At 48.7% G+C, this 18,348-nt stretch overlaps 1 protein-coding gene and 1 long non-coding RNA gene across 2 annotated transcripts in view; one reads left to right on the top strand and one right to left on the bottom strand.

Moving 5' to 3' along the window:
* LOC132463666 (uncharacterized) overlaps positions 1–18,348 on the top strand; it is a 193,248-nt gene that overhangs the window by 125,400 nt on the left and 49,500 nt on the right. The window contains exon 56 of the mRNA XM_060059966.1: positions 1,760–1,875. Within this exon, the coding sequence (XP_059915949.1) occupies positions 1,760–1,875 (116 nt within the window). The remainder of the gene's footprint in view (positions 1–1,759; positions 1,876–18,348) is intronic.
* Positions 1–18,348, bottom strand: part of LOC132463668 (uncharacterized) — a 114,689-nt gene that overhangs the window by 56,186 nt on the left and 40,155 nt on the right. The gene's annotated exons all lie outside the window — the stretch shown is intronic.

Below are 18,348 nucleotides of genomic sequence, written 5' to 3'. Positions count from 1 at the left end.
ATATATATGTATATATATATACATATATATATATTAGTGGTGGGCCGTTATCGGCGTTAACGGCTTTGTTAACGCAAAACTTTTATTGCACGATAAAAAAAATATCGCTGTTAATCTATTTTCAAACACTTCCTTGTTCGGACCCATCAGGAACTAACCAATCAGAAGCTAGAATTTAGACTGAGGTAAACGTGAGGGAATCAGAGAGGCAGATTCAACAGAATATCCTGACTGTGTTAAATATGTAAACATGTAAATATGTAAGTAATAATTGTGTAACATAAATATGTAAATGACTAAACATTGTAAGTAAATTTCTAGCAAATTAACTCCAATATAAATTATATTCATTTATTCTACAACTTTCAAATCTTTAACTTCTAAACCTTACATTATTACACGGCTCTTCTCAATGCTGTAGACTGCTCCATTCACTTGCAGTGGCCTTCCCAACGTTCAGCTGTCAATTCATTTAGTTCATGCTCACTTCATAACTTCCGGTGGTGAATTATATTTGATAATTCACCGTTGCCAAGTATAATTGACAGTTGTCAAGGTAAACGAAAGGATTTTTGGCCGTTTGCCATTTTAATCTAGATTAATTTCAAAATTAATCTAGATTAATCTAGATTAAAAAAATGTATCTATGCCCACCACTAATACATATATATATATGTTTAAATAGACCTATGTTCATGTATGTTTGGGTTCTGGACTGGTGCAGTTTGCTGAATTTAGTGGCATCTAGCATAACAGGCTCAGAAATTGAACTAAATATTCATACAAATGAATTAGTGTATACCGTATTTTCCGGACTATACGTCGCTCCCGAGTATTAGTCGCATCAGTCAAAAAATGCTCCATGACGAGGAAAAAAACATATATACGTCGCATCGGTGTATAAGTCGCATTTATTTTTAAACATTTAAACAAGAACGTTTAGTCTGGAGAGACTGAATAAAATTACAATAGCAATATAGGTGTGTCGGTCCCACTCGTAGTTCTGAGAGTATACCGAATTCAGTGACACCGGGATTCCACCGGACGCGTATGCGCCGCGGTCCTAAACCTAAGCGCGGAGGGCTCCAGTTTTCGCTGGCCAAGTCATGCGCTGTGATATGTGTGACAGCTATGTTGCACAACATTGCAGCTAAGGCTGGGGTAGCTTTGGTTGAACCGGAGAACATTGAGGACGATGACGACGAGAATATAATTTATTCGGTGGTGCAGTAGGCTTGCAGCGTTCAGTTGTAGGCCTAATGAATGACGGTGCCATCTTGCGGCCGAAGATTATGTACGCACAATTTTGGCATACAAGTCGCTTCGAAATATAAGTCGCAGGGCAAGCCAAACTACAAAAAAAACGCGATTTATAGTCCGGAAAATACGGTAATCTCATGAAAGTAAGGGGGGGATTATTCTGTTGGTTGCAATCTGCAACCTCACTGCTAGATAACACTAAATCCTACACACTGCACCTTTAAGTGCAATTTGATCCAGATGTGAAACCATGGCATAGACCAACCGATGACATAACATTAAAGATCTTTGTTTGATTAAAAATTTAAATTAGGATAATTTACCTTATTCATTCATCTTGGTTTTAAACACTAGACGACACTCAGGAACGGAAGCGGGCTCCTTAAGTTCCCCCAACCTAGCTATCATTTAGAACTAAAATGGCCGCTAGGTGAGTGAGTCCCATAACGTAACATTGCCTGGTTGGTTCTGTTTATTTCTCCTTTTCTCTTGATTGTAGTTCACATGGCTTCCATCCCCCGGTTGAGTGGCTTAGAAGTGAGTCTGGAGCGCTCCCTGCATGGACTACAGGACTCCGTACAGCTTGACTGGAACCGACATGGACGCCTGGAGCAGGTCAGAGCCGACCCCCACCTTGTCTTGAGTATATCTGTATAGACTACATGATTCTGTTATCCGTTGTGCTACCATGTGAACCTCTGGCAACTGCCAATAATGAACAAAATATGTTTTTGTATGGTACAAAATAAATTCAGAAACAAAGGCCAGTTGCCATGTGAGCAATTTACACCAGAGAGGTTTACCTCATCACTCTCATCTCAGCTCATCTATTTTCCTTATCCATGTTCCCTGCCTTCCTATTTTACCCGGACCTCAACTCCCCTACAAGTAATCAAACAACTTCTCAACTAGGGATGGGAATTTATAAGAATTTCCCGATTCCGATTCCGATTCTGCTTATCGATCCGATTCCTTATCGATTCTCTTATCGATTCTCATTGGGTGAGAAAATAAGTATAAATGTGTTTGTTTGCATTAAATCTCTTTAATATCTGATCAGAAGTGCTTCTAGTATTAGGAAATTGTACATTTTCAAAATCAATTGGTCTAGACGAAAAAATATATGTTTGGCTTTTTAAGCCCAAATGCCATCATTATGTGCCATAAAACTAAAAACACAGACTGAAAACAGCCAAGTAAGAGCTTGTGCCTTTTGGAATGCTAACAGTGCTCATTTGCATTCAACTTGTAACAAAATTCAACTGACATAAACAAAATGAAGCATTGATTAGACAGATTTATTAGATGGGCCTACCTAATAAACCGTTGGAACACACAAGACCGGAAACCATAGCAATGCAGGTAAACAAACCCCGAGAAGCCCAATCCCTATGAGAGCTTCCCACGCTACGGCCATCCGGAGGCGACAGAGCTGTTGGCCGTGATATTATATATACAATTATAATATATTATATACTATTATATATATAGAGTCCGGGAGTCGCAAACTGCAACAATCACTTTCTCCTCCATGCCGCAGTTCACCCGGACTGCACTGCACTGAGTTTGACGGCTGAACGCTGATTGGCTGTTACGTTACACATGTCACTCAGTTATCACGCTGTTGAACGCTGATTGGCTGTCATCACGACAAAAACTTGTCGCCGGTTTTCTCCCGCAAAAAATTCGCCCTTATACGCGTCTCTACGTTCACTTTGTAGGGCATCTTGTCGCCCCGTCGCGTTTGGTGTGAACGCACAATGCGATTCTTCCTCGGCGGCGACATGTTTGCTGCGTTCTGAACCAAATCAAAGCAGCGTGTGTGTGACGTCACGACGCATTTGCCGCGACCGGAACCGATAAGCGGAATCGTTAAGCAGGCTTGTTAATGATTCCAAGGAATCTGTTGACTCGGAACCGGTTCTGAACAAGAACCGGTTCTCGATTCCCATCCCTATTCTCAACTGAAATACCTTCAGCCATGGCTATTCATAACCCCCCTTTGTTGTTGTGTTTTTAACCTCCGGGAGAGGAAGAACATGTTTTCTCCCGTGGTTAATTCAGCATGAAAATGGATGTTCCCTGCAGTCGAGGGCTGATGTTACATCACAGCTATTCATACATTACCACAGCTGGCATTGGCAAGGAGAAAAACTGCAGGCCAAAAGAATGCGACTACCCACTAACATCTGGCATTTTTCTTAAGTGGGAACGGTTACAATTACAATTCATTCCGGGAGAAATTATTGCAGTAGTCACAGCAACCTGGTCTCACAGTAATCCGTGAAATGACCACAGACGCTTAACTCAAAATCCGTGGAATCCTTACGGAAACATGCCAGTTTCCTTGATATGGCCACCGATTTTGCTCCAATGCAAGTTGATGACACTCATATTCCGCGGCACACACACAGATCCCCGTTTCAATGAACGAGTCAACCACGGGCGCTTAACTGATAATCCGTGGTGGCCTCACGGAATCACTTAAATTGTCTGTGATATTTCAACGGAACTTGCTCCAATGCAAGTCAATGACACTCATATTCCGTGGCACACACACACAGATCCTAGTCTCAACGACCGAGTCAACCTGGTCTCACAGGGATCCGTGAAATGACCATAGCTATATCTATATATATGAATGAAATTCATATTGACAGTATGGCACTATATCCCTGTTCTCGCCCATGCACCCATCTTGAATTTAATAGACCATTTTCGTTGCTTCGAGGAGGTCTGGTGGTCCCCGTATATAATAAATAAATAAACATCTATATATAACGAAATAAATAAATATCTATAAATATGTATGTATATTTATATATATGTATGCATACATATTTATACATAGGCCTATATAGTTATTTATTTGTTGCTTCGAGGAGGTCTGGCTGTCTCTGTATATAAATAAATAAATATAAATAAATAGGTATGTAGCCTATGTACCTATTTACATACATACATATTTATATATTTATTTATTATATACGGAGACCACCAGACCTCCTCGAAGCAACGAAAGTGGTCTATTAAATTCAAGAAGGGCCGGCGAGAATAGGGATATATAGTGCCATACGTCTATAAGAATTTCATTCATTTCCGAGAGGATGGTCAATGGTCAGATACAGATCTCGTTATAACAATAATTTATCTCAATGTAACGAGAAAGGATGATAACGCCAAGAAAATAAAGACTACATGGTTATAATAATTTAAATATAATTAACTCATAAAGCGTATAATGAGACAACAAGACGATCTAGTTGTGGGCCAGCAGAGGCTGCATTTTAATCGAATTTGGCCTATAACCTTATACATATGATAGTCTAACTCTATATGTCACATTTATGATATGCTGTAGGCCTACGTATAGGCTAGTTTTTTATATTATAAATATTTAATAATTGTCATTCCTGAGCCACATTCCCCATAGAAAAAGTACACCGTGTTACTTGGTGTTACAACCCTCTTCGTTGATTGGATTGGTGTAAATGGATTTTCAATGGTCAGATACAGATCTTGTTATAAAGATAATAGCTGCACACTGTAAAAACGAAAACTTAAAATTGTTGGTCTCATTATGATTTCTGAGTAAAATGAATATAAATCAACAACAAGTATTCATGTCAACTGCAATGCAATTTAGTCCAACCAACAATGTTGAGTTTTGGGTCAGGAGTTGGGCTTACTGTAGTATCTTCGTTAGCAAGACACACAGGTTTAAGTCAGACTCTGTCTGAGGCTGGGCCAACTACTTTGCACATGCGCATTTCGACACTTTGGAAAATACAGGGTTTCCTAACGGAATTTTCAGATGGTAAATATTGTGGCGACTCCTACCCCCCGGGCAGTCTGGGTATTCGTGATGCCGGTTGGGAAAAAGGGGTTTATTGCCTTTTGTCAATTTGTTTCTGTTAGGTTAAGTGGGGTTAACGGGTTTGGGGTCTTTATTGTTTGTGTGTTATTTATAGTGTTGCCGCCATCGTTACCGAGACTTGCATGTCCGTTGGTTGGGTGTGCGGTGCGCTGTGTGTTGTGGGTGTGTGTTAAATAAAAGGCAGCTCTCGGGATCGTGCGGTGTATGAGGCACGAGAGTTGTGTCACCGTTTAACCTGGGCTCCCGTCTCGTGCAGAACAAGTTTGACCATAATGTCAAACTTGTTCTGCACTTTGGTTTGCTGCAATTAGACAGCGATTCTCTGCTGCTGAACTAGCTACATGTTGCTTGTTCTATTGCTGTCTTTTTTTTTCTATTGGTGTAAATAATATTAACCTTAATTTGAAATATTAAGTTAACACCCCTGACTTATTTTTTTGAGTTCTGTAAAATATAAAAATCTTAGTTGGTATAACTCTAACTTTCAAGTTTGTCTAAAGAAGAAAATGATCTTTTGATGGGCTCAAAACTCATCCTCATCCTCATCGTCATCCGCTTATCCGGGGTCGGGTCGCGGGGGGAGCAGCTCAAGCAGGGGGCCCCAGACTTCCCTTTCCCGGGCCACATTGACCAGCTCTGACGGGGGGATCCCGAGGCGTTCCCAGGCCAGTGTTGAGATATAATCTCTCCACCTAGTCCTGGGTCTTCCCCGAGGTCTCCTCCCCACTGGACGTGCCTGAAACACCTCCCAAGGAAGGCGCCCAGTGGGCATCCTTACCAGATGCCCGAACCACCTCAGCTGACTCCTTTCTAAGTAAAGGAGCAGCGGCTCTAATCCGAGTTCCTCACGGATGGCTGAGCTTCTCACCCTATCCCTAAGGGAGACGCCAGCCACCCTTCTGAGAAAACTCATCTCGGCCGCTTGTACCCGCGATCTCGTCCTTTCGGTCATCACCCAGCCCTCATGACCATAGGTGAGGATAGGAACGAAGATCGACCGGTAGATCGAGAGCTTTGCCTTGCGGCTCAGCTCTCTTTTCGTTACAACGGTGCGGTAAAGCGAACGCAATACCGCCCCCGCTGCTCCGATTCTCCGGCCAATCTCACGCTCCATAGTACCCTCACTCGCGAACAAGACCCCGAGGTACTTGAACTCCTTCACTTGGGCTAAGGACTCATTTCCTACCCGGAGTAAGCAATCCACCGGTTTCCTGCTAAGAGTCATGGCCTCAGATTTAGCGGTGCTGATCCTCATCCCAGCCGATTCACACTCGGCCGCCAGCCGATCAAGTGAGTGCTGAAGGTCACAGGCCGATGATCCAATGAGGACCACATCATCTGCAAAAAGCAGTGACGAGATCCTCAGACCACCGAACTGCAACCCCTCCCCACCATGACTATGCCTCGATATCCTGTCCATGTATATCACAAACAGGATTGGTGACAAGGCGCAGCCCTGGCGGAGACCAGCACCCACTGAGAACGAAACTGACTGGCTGCCGAGAACACGAACACAGCTCTCGCTTTGGGAGTACAAAGATTGGATGGCCCTGAGGATAGACCCCCTTACCCCATACTCCCGCAGCACCTCCCACAGTTTCTCCCGGGGGACCCGGTCATACGCCTTCTCCAGATCCACAAAACACATGTAGACCGGATGGGCATACTCCCAGGCCCCCTCCAGGATCCTTGCGAGAGTGAAGAGCTGGTCCGTAGTTCCACGTCCGGGGCGAAAACCGCATTGTTCCTCTTCAATCTGAGGTTCGACGATCGGCCGAACCCTCCTTTCCAGCACCTTGGAGTAGACTTTACCAGGGAGGCTGAGAAGTGTGATACCCCGGTAATTGGCACACACTCTCTGGTCCCCCTTTTTGAACAGGGGAACCACCACCCCGGTTTGCCACTCCTTTGGCACTGTACCCGACTCCCACGCGATGTTGAATAGGCGTGTCAACCATGACAGCCCCTCAACACCCAGAGCCTTTAGCATTTCTGGCTGGATCTCTTCAATCCCTGGGGCTTTGCCACTGCGGAGATGTTTGACTACCTCAGTGACCTCCACCAGGGAAATTGACGACGAAACACCATCAACCTCGAGCTCTGCCTCCAACATAGAGGGCGTGTTATTCGGATTCAGGAGTTCCTCAAAGTGTTCCTTCCAACGTCCGACGACCTCCTCAGTTGAGGTCAACAGAGTCCCATCCTTACTGTACACAGCTTGGATGGTTCCCCGTTTCCCCCTCCTGAGATGCCGGATAGTCTTCCAGAAACACTTTGGTGCTGACCGAAAGTCCTTCTCCATGGCCTCTCCGAACTTCTCCCACACCCGCTGCTTAGCCTCCGACACGGCAGCCGCTGCAGCCCTTCGAGCCTGTCGGTACCCTGCAACCGAGTCAGGAGTCCTCCAGGATATCATATCCCGGAAGGCCTCCTTCTTCAGTCGGACGGCTTCCCTGACCACCGTAGTCCACCACGGTGTCCGAGGGTTACCGCCCCTTGAGGAGCCTAAGACCCTGAGGCCACAGCTAGCCACCGCAGCTTCAGCAATGGAGGCTTTGAACACCGCCCACTCCGGCTCAATGCCCCCAACCTCCACAGGAATGCCAGAAAAGCTCCGCCGGAGGTGTGAGTTGAAGATACCTAGGACGGGGGCCTCCTCCAGACGTTCCCAGTTCACCCGCACTACTCGTTTGGGCTTACCAGGTCTATCCGGAAATTTCCCCCATTCCCTGATCCAACTCACAACCAGATGGTGGTCGGTTGACAGTTCCGCCCCTCTCTTTACCCGAGTGTCCAAAACATGCGGCCTCAGATCAGATGACACGATCACGAAATCGATCATCGATCTTCGGCCTAGGGTACTCTGGTACCAGGTACACTTATGAGCACCCTTATGTTCGAACATAGTGTTTGTTATGGATAATCCATGACTAGCACAGAAGTCCAATAACAAACGACCGCTCGGGTTTAGATCAGGGAGGCCGTTCCTCCCCACCACGCCTCTCCAGGTGTCTCCATCGTTGCTCACGTGGGCGTTGAAGTCTCCCAGCAGAACTACGGAGTCCCCTACTGGAGCCCCATACAGGACTCCATTCAGGGTCTCCAAGAAGGCCGAGTACTCTGAGCTGCTGTTTGGTGCATACGCACAAACAACAGTCAGAGTTTTCCCCCCTACAACCCTTAGGCGCAGGGAGGCGACCCTCTCGTCTACCGGGGTAAACTCCAACACCGCGGCGCTCAGCCGGGGATTTATGAGTATCCCCACACCCGCCCGGCGCCTCACGCCCTTGGCAACTCCGGAGAAGAATAGAGTCCAACCCTTATCCAAGAGTACGGTACCAGAGCTGAGACTGTGCGTGGAGGTAAGCCCCACCAGATCTAACTGATAGCGCTCCACCTCCCTCACAAGCTCCGGTTCCTTTCCCCACAGCGAGGTGACGTTCCACGTCCCCAGAGCCAGCTTCTGCCGCCCGGGTCTGGTCCGTCGAGACCCCTGACCTTCGCTGCCACCCATGTGGCTGCGCACCCGACCCCAACGGGTCTTCCCACAGGTGGTGGGCCCATGGGATGAAGAGAGGGGGGGTGCCACGTAGTTTGTTCGGGCTGTGCCCGACCGGGCTCCGTGGCAAACCCGGCCACCAGGCGCTCGCCATCGAGCCCTCCGTCTGGGCCTGGCTCCAGACGGGGGCCCCGGGCTTCCTCCGGGCCGGGTCACATCTCCTCTTTTTTCGTTCTTCATTGGAGTTTTGTGAACCATTCTTAGTCTGGCCCCTCACCTGAGACCACTCTGCCATGAGAGACCCTACCAGGAGCACAAGGCTCCAGACAACACAGCTCTCAGGTTCACAGGGACACGCAAACCTCTCCACCACGATAAGGTGACGGTTCCAGGAGAGGGGGGGGGGGGGGGGGGCCTCAAAACTAAAAAAATTATTGCAGTAAGTTGCCTTGCAATTTTGAGTTTTCTCAACTTTTTATTTTTTACAGTGCATGGTCTTCTACTAATTAATTCAATTTTGAAGCAATGCATTTCAATCGGGAGATTATTTTCAACTTCAGAAGGGGGAGCAGGCTGCGCAGGATTCTTCAAAACAACAATCCAATGGTGGTTGGCATCGACCACCCCCCCCCCCCCCTTTCCCACAGTTATCGCACTTCTTTACGACTTATGGCGATTATTTCATTTTCTGTAGCATACATGTTCATGTTATATGCTGAATATTCAGAACAAAGCCCTGAACATATTGATTCTAGATTCCAGTGATAGGAGCGGGATGCTTTGATGAGGAACATTAATGTACACAATACACCGTTCACTTTGGAAACGACTTTATGAGTTCAAACATCTCTGCTCCAAACCACGTTAACGACGTTAAGGGCGGCAACTGGGTTGCCGTCAATTGTGTTGTTTTTGTCGTAAACTAGGGTCCGCTGGCTAGGAAATAGAAGGACACCTTGAAATATCTTTCCACTTTACACAGTTAAGACTTTGCATTATTTTTGTATGAACTTGACTCGTTGTTTTTTTTAAATCGCTGTCTGGTGTCTAGTTACGTCACTCTGAGAGATGCACATGGGCAGATTATGTAGTGACACAGCCTAGGCCTATAACCTATTAATGAAAGCAAAACATCAAGCTCATTGATTTAACGAGGCAGGGTTATTTGAAACAATTAATTAAGTTATCATGTGTGAGAGGTCATTCCTCCTGAGTGTGCTTCCTATTTATGTCTAGTGTACGTACCCCTACTATCAACAAGCACAACCCCCCCTCCCCTCCCCTCCCCATATGGATATGGAGAATTGTTGCCACGGCCCGGTGGTGGTGGTGTCATATATATGAAAGAGGGCATTCAAATATGCTACAATGATCAATTAGGAGGCCGAAGCCCTAAAGGAATTGATGCAATAGGTGACTGAGGCGAAGACATTAACAAGTAAGCTATAGACCTGGGATCTCTTTAGAGGGTCTCAAAGAACACACACGATTATCAACTGGGGGCTCCAGCCCTACAGGAAAGGCTCACAAAGCATCATCAAATGCTCCATTGAAACGGATTGGCAACAAGCCCTTGCTAGAAATTAATCTAAGTTAGTTGACAAGAGATAGAATCTTGTCCATTAGACCTTCAACCAGGGATCTTGGGATTACTCTGTGAAAATTGTGGGTCTCTGGAAAAAGGCCAGCCTTAACCCTAACCATAACCCAAAACCTCAGACCATGCCATCTCTCAGAGTGACGTAACTAGCCACCCGACAGTGATTAAAAAAAATTAGTAAAGTTGATTTCAAAAGTAACTTATTAATTACATGTCTAAACTGTGGAAAATTGAAAGATATGGGGGGCAGTCGATGGCAACCACCATAGCAACCATGACAGTCACGTGACGTGGACGGAATGCCCATTGTAAAGAATAGGCCAAGAAACAGTAGGCGTGTCACATGTTTAGAGCCGTTATTGTAATGTATTTTCCGCTGTGGGCAGTGTTACTACAATCTGGGGTGACACTGGGTTTAAGGAACGTGGTTAGTTTCAGTTTTTGAGGGGTCTGCTCAAAAATCGGGTAAATCGGATCGTTGTTTTGACGAATCCTGCGCAGCCCGCCCCCCCCCCTTCTGAAGTCGAAAATAATCTCCTGTTTGAAATGCATTGGTTTAATATTGAATAAATATTAAATTAATAATTATATATTAAAATATAGATTATACATAAATGAATATACAATTATTTACAATAATTTTAACGTCTGGAGGAGGCCCCCGTCCTAGGTATCTTCAACTCACACCTCCGGCTGAGTTTTTCTGGCATTCCTGTGGAGGTTGGGGGCATTGAGCCGGAGTGGGCGGTGTTCAAAGCCTCCATTGCTGAAGCTGCGGTAGCTAGCTGTGGCCTCAGGGTCTTAGGCTCCTGAAGGGGCGGTAACCCTCGGACACCGTGGTGGACACCGGTGGTCAGGGAAGCCGTCCGATTGAAGACGGAGGCCTTCCGGGATATGATATCCTGGAGGACTCCTGACTCGGTTGCAGAGTACCGACAGGCTCGAAGGGCTGCAGCTGCCGCCGTGTCGGAGGCTAAGCAGCGGGTGTGGGAGAAGTTCGGAGAGGCCATGGAGAAGGACTATGGGTCGGCACCAAAGTGTTTCTGGAAGACTATCCGGCACTTCAGGATGGGGGAAACAAGGAACCATCCAAGCTGTGTACAGTAAGGATGGGACTCTGTTGACCTCAACTGAGGAGGTTGTCGGACGTTGGAAGGAACACTTTGAGGAACTCCTGAATCCGAATAACACGCCCTCTATGTTGGAGGCAGAGCTCGAGGTTGATGGTGTTTCGTCGTCAATTTCCTTGGTGGAGGTCACTGAGGTAGTCAAACATCTCTGCAGTGGCAAAGCCCCAGGGATTGATGAGATCCAGCCGGAAGTGCTAAAGGCTCTGGGTGTTGAGGGGCTGTCATGGTTGACACGCCTATTCAACATCGCGTGGGAGTCGGGTACAGTGCCAAAGGAGTGGCAAACCGGGGTGGTGGTTCCCCTGTTCAAAAAGGGGGACCAGAGAGTGTGTGCCAATTACCGGGGTATCACACTTCTCAGCCTCCCTGGTAAAGTCTACTCCAAGGTGCTGGAAAGGAGGGTTCGGCCGATCGTCGAACCTCAGATTGAAGAGGAACAATGCGGTTTTCGCCCCGGATGTGGAACTACGGACCAGCTCTTCACTCTCGCAAGGATCCTGGAGGGGGCCTGGGAGTATGCCCATCCGGTCTACATGTGTTTTGTGGATCTGGAGAAGGCGTATGACCGGGTCCCCCGGGAGAAACTGTGGGAGGTGCTGCGGGAGTATGGGGTAAGGGGGTCTCTCCTCAGGGCCATCCAATCTCTGTACTCCCAAAGCGAGAGCTGTGTTTGCGTCCTCGGCAGCCAGTCAGTTTCGTTCTCAGTGGGTGCTGGTCTCCGCCAGGGCTGCGCCTTGTCACCAATCCTGTTTGTGATATACATGGACAGGATATCGAGGCGTAGTCGTGGTGGGGAGGGGTTGCAGTTCGGTGGTCTGAGGATCTCGTCACTGTTTTTTGCAGATGATGTGGTCCTCATTGGATCATCGGCCTGTGACCTTCAGCACTCACTGGATCGGCTGGCGGCCGAGTGTGAAGCGGCTGGGATCAGCACCGCTAAATCTGAGGCCATGACTCTTAGCAGGAAACCGGTGGATTGCTTACTCCGGGTAGGAAATGAGTCCCTAGCCCAAGTGAAGGAGTTCAAGTACCTCGGGGTCTTGTTCGCGAGGGAGGGTACTATGGAGCGTGAGATTGGCCGGAGAATCTGAGCGGCGGGGGCGGTATTGCGTTCGCTTTACCGCACCGTTGTTACGAAAAGAGCTGAGCCGCAAAGCAAAGCTCTCGATCTACCGGTCGATCTTCGTTCCTATCCTCACCTATGGTCATGAGGGTTGGGTGATGACCGAAAGGACGAGATCGTGGGTACAAGCGGCCGAGATGAGTTTTCTCAGAAGGTTGGCTGGCGTCTCCCTTAGGGATAGGGTGAGAAGCTCAGCCATCCCTGAGGAACTCGGATTAGAGCCGCTGCTCCTTTACTTAGAAAGGAGTGAGCTGAGGTGGTTCGGGCTTCTGGCAAGGATGCCCACTGGGTGCCTCCCTTGGGAGGTGTTTCAGGCACATCCAGTGGGGAGGAGACCTCGGGGAAGACCCAGGACTAGGTGGAGAGATTATATCTCAACACTGGCCTGGGAACGCCTCGGGATCCCCCCGTCAGAGCTGGTCAATGTGGCCCGAGAAAGGGAAGTCTGGGGCCCCCTGCTTGAGCTGCTCCCCCCGCGACCCGACCCCGGATAAGCGGACGAAGATGAGATGAGACAATTATTTTGTTATAATATTATAAGTAGCCCATGTAGCTATTATCGTTATAACAAGATATATATCTGACCATTGACAATCCACTTCCACCAATCCAATCAACGAAGAGGGTTGTAACACCAAGTAACACGGTGTACTTTTTCAATGGGGAATGTGGTTCAGGTATGACAATATTTAAATATTTATAATATAAAAAACTAGCCTATACGTAGGCCTACAGCATATCATACATTTCACATATAGAGTTAGACTATAATATGTATAAGGTTATAGGCCGGATTCGGTTAAAATGCAGCCTCTGCTGGCCCACAACTAGATTGTCTCGTTGTCTGTTAAACCCTTTATAAGTTAATTATATTCAAATTATTATAATCGCGAAAATAGAAGGATTCTGAGTGGCTGAACGCTCTGGCAGTTATCCAAGATTCATAGAACCGTGGTTACATTCATAACTCTTGTTCTATTTCATCCTTACTGACCGCGGTGCTTAAAGCACTGGATGACCCATGCCAAAAAGGTCACAAAGAATCCAACACCCACCTCACTCATTGGAGGCGGCAGAGCTTGGAAGTAGGACCACAGCCATCGGATGGGGTGTGGCGACGGTGACACGGTAGAACCTCGTCAATGTGGCAGGCGACGTCCATGATGCCGCAACACAGTTCGACTCCAGGGGTATGCCTCTTAGTGCAGCCCATGATGTCGAAACGCTTCTGGTGGAGTGGCACCTCACCCCAGATGTTGGGGGCGGCCACTGGCCCCATAGGCATTTTTGATGGCATCGACAACCCAGTGGGACAGCCGCTGTTTGGAAAGCGCACAACCTTTGTTAGGGCCACTATGACACACGAAGAGTTGCTCAGACTGCCGTATAACGGCAGTAGCAGCAATGTAAGCCTAAAGCGCCCGTACCGGGCACAGCATCTCAGACTAACTCTCCTCAGATGGGAAGTCAAAGCGTGCCAGCTGGATAGGTTGGTTAAAATGGGTGTGTGAAAGCGTAAAAGCAAGGAACTCTACATTTTGCCATAAGACCACACCTTAGCCATCAGGGTTCCAAGGCAGGCATGTATCTGTATAGGCATGTATCATGTATCTGCCACGGATAGGGCATGCAACTCCCCCCCCCCCCCGCTTCGCAGGGGTAATGGCATGCAGAAAGGCCACCTTCATGGGCAGCCACTTCAACCCTATCTGGGTCAGAGGCTCAAAAGGAGGTGTTTACATGGCCTCCAGCACCAGGAGCAGGTACCAAGCTGGAGCTCTCAGGGTCCTAGGGGGACGCAGCTTCAGGGCCCCCCTAAGGAAGAGGGACACTAACCTGTTGCACCCAACTGTGGCGCCTTCAACCATCTCTTGCCGGGAAGAAATAGCAGCCACATAGACTCTCAAGGTAGAATGAGAGCGACCAACATCCAGGAGGGACTGCAGAAACTCCAGAACGGTGGCCACGGAGCAACCTACTGAGTCTACTAGCTTACCCCTGCACCAGTCAGAGAGCAACTTCCATCTGTTTTCATACTGTACCCTGGTTGATGGTGCCCTGGCACTATCTACCGTCAGGAATGGTATCCCTGTCAGTCGCATTGCAAACTCTCACCAGTGGGTCGGGCCCTGCAGCAGCCAAGCCCAGAGCTTAGGCATCAGGGATCTGGATGCCATCTCTGACCCCCAACTTGCGAAAGAAGGTCCTTCCTGTAGGGGAGGCACCATGGAGAGCTGCAGCAGTGGAAACCAGAGTCTCCCTGGTCAGTAGGGGGCCACCAGAAGTAGCCTGTGGCCCCACAGAAACACCCTCTGGAGTGTGGGAAAAATCAGGGGCAGTGGTGGGAAGGCATACAGAGGACTCTGTGGCCAGTCGTGAGCTAATGCATCCTGTCTGAGGGGGCCGATCACCTCCGTCCAGGAAAATCAGAGGGGGCAATGTGCGGATTCCTCTGAGTCGAAGAGGTCCACTTCCGCCCTGCCAAAGAGACCCCATGTCGTCTCCACCACCTCCGGATGAAGCCGCCACTCCCCCGGTGGGGGCTTTTGCCGCAATAGAAAATCTGCAACCTGATTCCGTTCCCCTGGTATGAAGACGCACACCAGCCCGGCGGGGATATGCCCAGGTCTACAGGCTCCAAGATACCCGGAGTACCCGTGAAGACCAGGTTCCCCCTTGATGGTTGATCTTGGCAACAGGGGGATGACAGATAGGCCCTCATAGCATCCGAGTCCAGGACCATCCCAAGGTATGTGAGCTGTTGGGATGGCTCCAGGCGACTCTTCAAGAAATGTACCGTCAGGCCCAGCCGGGCCATGTGAAAAAGTAGCCGAGCCATATCCCGGGCCACCTGAGACTGGAACGGTGCACAGATCAGTCGTCCAAATATGGCAGGACTTTCATGCCCTGCTTCTGCAGGGCTGCGAGAGCTGCCAGCACCACCCTGGTGAATACCCTTGGGGAGAGAGATCAAAGGGAAGTACCCTGAACTGAAAATGACGGCTGCGAAAGGCAAAACTTAGGCAGTGCTGATGGTGCAATGCAATTGGGACATGGAAGTATGCGTCCTTCAGGTTTACAGTGGTGAACCACTCTCCCCTGGCGACCACACGCAGCATGTCTGATGCGGTGAGCATATGGTGGTAGCACCTGACCCCTCAGGTCAAGAATGAGATGGAATCTGCCATCTTTCTTTTTTACGAGAAAGTACCTTGAATAGAGTTCTTTGGGATGCAGCAGAGGATCCACTGGCTCAGCCCCCTTGGCCAGGAGGGCAGACAACTTCTGGTTCAGAGCTAAGGCCTTTGCCGGGTCGTTGACGACTGTCACTTTGACCCGGCTGAAGGCTAGGGGCCAGCGTTGGAACTGCAATTCGTCCCCTTGGGTCAAGGTGGAAACCACCCAAGGGTCTGAAGTACAGGCAGCACAGTAACTGAGCTGCTGATAGGAAAACCAGCCAACGACCGGCCCCGTGGGCCTAGCGCCTGCCCCACCGGCCTCCTGAGGCTCTGGGGGGGCGTCGGTTGGGTTGTAGGGCACGAGGGTGCCAGGAAGGGAGGCTTTGGGGGCCCGAAAACCATCCACAGGTTGTTGAGCAGGCCGCTGAGACCTCCATAGGCCACCAGGGTAATCAGGTGGCTGAGAGTGCCGCTGGGGGACAGCCGATGGACCCTCAGGCTTGCTAGGAGTGGACACAATCCTGTGGAGACGGGACAGCTGCTGCCTGGTCTGCCTAGCTCGGGCAGCCCCCTTCAGTGCCTCCAGGGCAGCTCACCCAAAAAGCTCCCCTGGCTCTACCGGTACAGCACGGAGGACCCTCCTACAAGTCTCTGTCAGGGGCGACTGCGCAAGCCACACCTGGCGGCGAGTCTGGACAAGGGTGGACATTGTGCACCCTAACTCCCTTGACATGATGGCAACAGCCTGTATTGAGACCTCACTTAGATTCTTCAGCGACGGCTCAACCTGGGCCTGCTGCAGACGTTGAAGGACCCAGCAACAGGTGGGAAAGGGAGTTCCCAATACGACCCATGCGTGCCGCAGGGTCATACGCCTTTGAAAGAAGGTTGTCTGTGACCCTGCACTGTGGCCGAGGACACCTGGCATTCAGCCTCAGAGCCTCATCAGGAGCCAAAATTAGGGAGGCGATGGCAGGCCCGACTGGTGGCATGCGGTCTAGCCCAACCTGTGCCGCATTCTGCATGGCAGCCAATGTCCGGGCATCCGATGTTGAATGGGAAAAGGCCCTGGTATCCCTCCAACAAGCATGAGGCTCCTTCAAGTATTCCCCTGAAGGAGGAGCGGTTAATTTGAGTGGGGCAGGGTTGCGCCTGAAGAAGGCGCTGGCCTGGGCCGAATCCATTTGCGTAGCCATCCGCATGATGGCTGCCATGGAGGTGTCTGCTGCCCCCTGCAGAGAGCCAGAGGCAGCGTCATTGGAAGTGTAAATGAAAGCACTTCCCTCTCCAGTCAATTAAGAACAGAAATGAATTAGCCTGAGCGTGAGCGCTGCTACTAATTGTCACCGGGAGCGGGAGCGAGAACACTGCCTTCACCAGAAATTGAATTAACAACCGATATTAATTAGCTTGAGCGTAAGCGCTGCTGCTAAAAAAGGGAAGCCAAATTAAAGCGTTACCGGGAAAGGAAGTGAGAGCACCGGTAAGGAAAATAAATTGGTGGTTAGAACAGAGCAAAGCTAACGGCTAATACACAAGAGAGCATTGAGGCCAACGAGTGCTGGGAGTGGGATCGAACACACTGCCTTTACCAACAAACGCTGGCACACAACTCTCCTGTCTCGTTCCTTAGTATTATGATCAGCTAGCCACAGCCTCTGGAGGACGGGTTCCCCGCGGCTCCGACCCTAGTCACGAGGCTGCACGTAGTCAGTTGTAAACAAATTCCCTTCCATTCTCTTAACAAAGGTGCAATACAGTACCTGCGCTTCCAGAAGATGTAAAGGAACAGATCCTCTAACGACACCGGAAGATATAGCCTTCCCGGTGCCCGTGGGGGTCACAGGTGACTATGTCGGTATTAGGTACTCGAAATGTGCATGCGCTGGTGGGGATATCTAGTGCTTTAAGCACCGGTCAATAGGGATGAAATAGAACCAACATGGCGGCGCCCCGTAACATAAACAATACTTTCACCGTAAAATCGTATCGCTTTTAGCAAGTTCAGACATTTTTTCTTATTGTACCAATGAGATGGCAGACAATACATCTGTTATATGAACAAAACTTCAAATTTCAGTTCAGTTCATCTTTAAAGATGTATTAAACGGATCATCAATATGTCAATTTCACAAGGGGTATTCATGTTTTGAAGACAGCCGTTGTATCACCATTTTTTAAGTCAGCCGATTCTCAGGCTATTTGTAATTACAGACCAATCAGCATCTTGCCTGAAAGTGTCCAAGGTTGCAGAGCTGGGGATAGCAGAACAACGACTTAGTTCAGGAGGTAGAGCTGTTGTCTCATTCAAAAGGTTACTAGTTCGATCCCCAGCTCCTCCTAGCTGAGTGCTGATGTGTCCTTGAGCAAGAGACTTAACCCTAACTGCTCCTGACGAGCTGGCTGTCGCCTTGCATGTTTGACTCTGCCGTCGGTGTGTCAATGTGTGTATTAACCGATGTAAGTCGCTGTGGATAAAAGCGTCTGCTAAATGCCCTAATTGTATTTCCCATTTAAACTTCTAAATTAATCCCATGCAATTTGGTTTTAGAGCCAATCATTCTACAGACACTGCCGACTGCCTCTTACTTGAAAACGTTAAGTCTATGATTGACAAGGGGGGTACTGTTGGGGCTGTATTCTTGGACCTGAGAAAAGCGTTTGACCCAGTAAATCATAG

Source organism: Gadus macrocephalus, chromosome 8 (assembly GCF_031168955.1).
Source record: "Gadus macrocephalus chromosome 8, ASM3116895v1".
Classification (NCBI taxonomy): Eukaryota; Metazoa; Chordata; class Actinopteri; order Gadiformes; family Gadidae; genus Gadus; species Gadus macrocephalus.
Note: the sequence above shows the minus strand (reverse complement) of the source record. Positions and strands in the feature narration are given on the sequence as shown.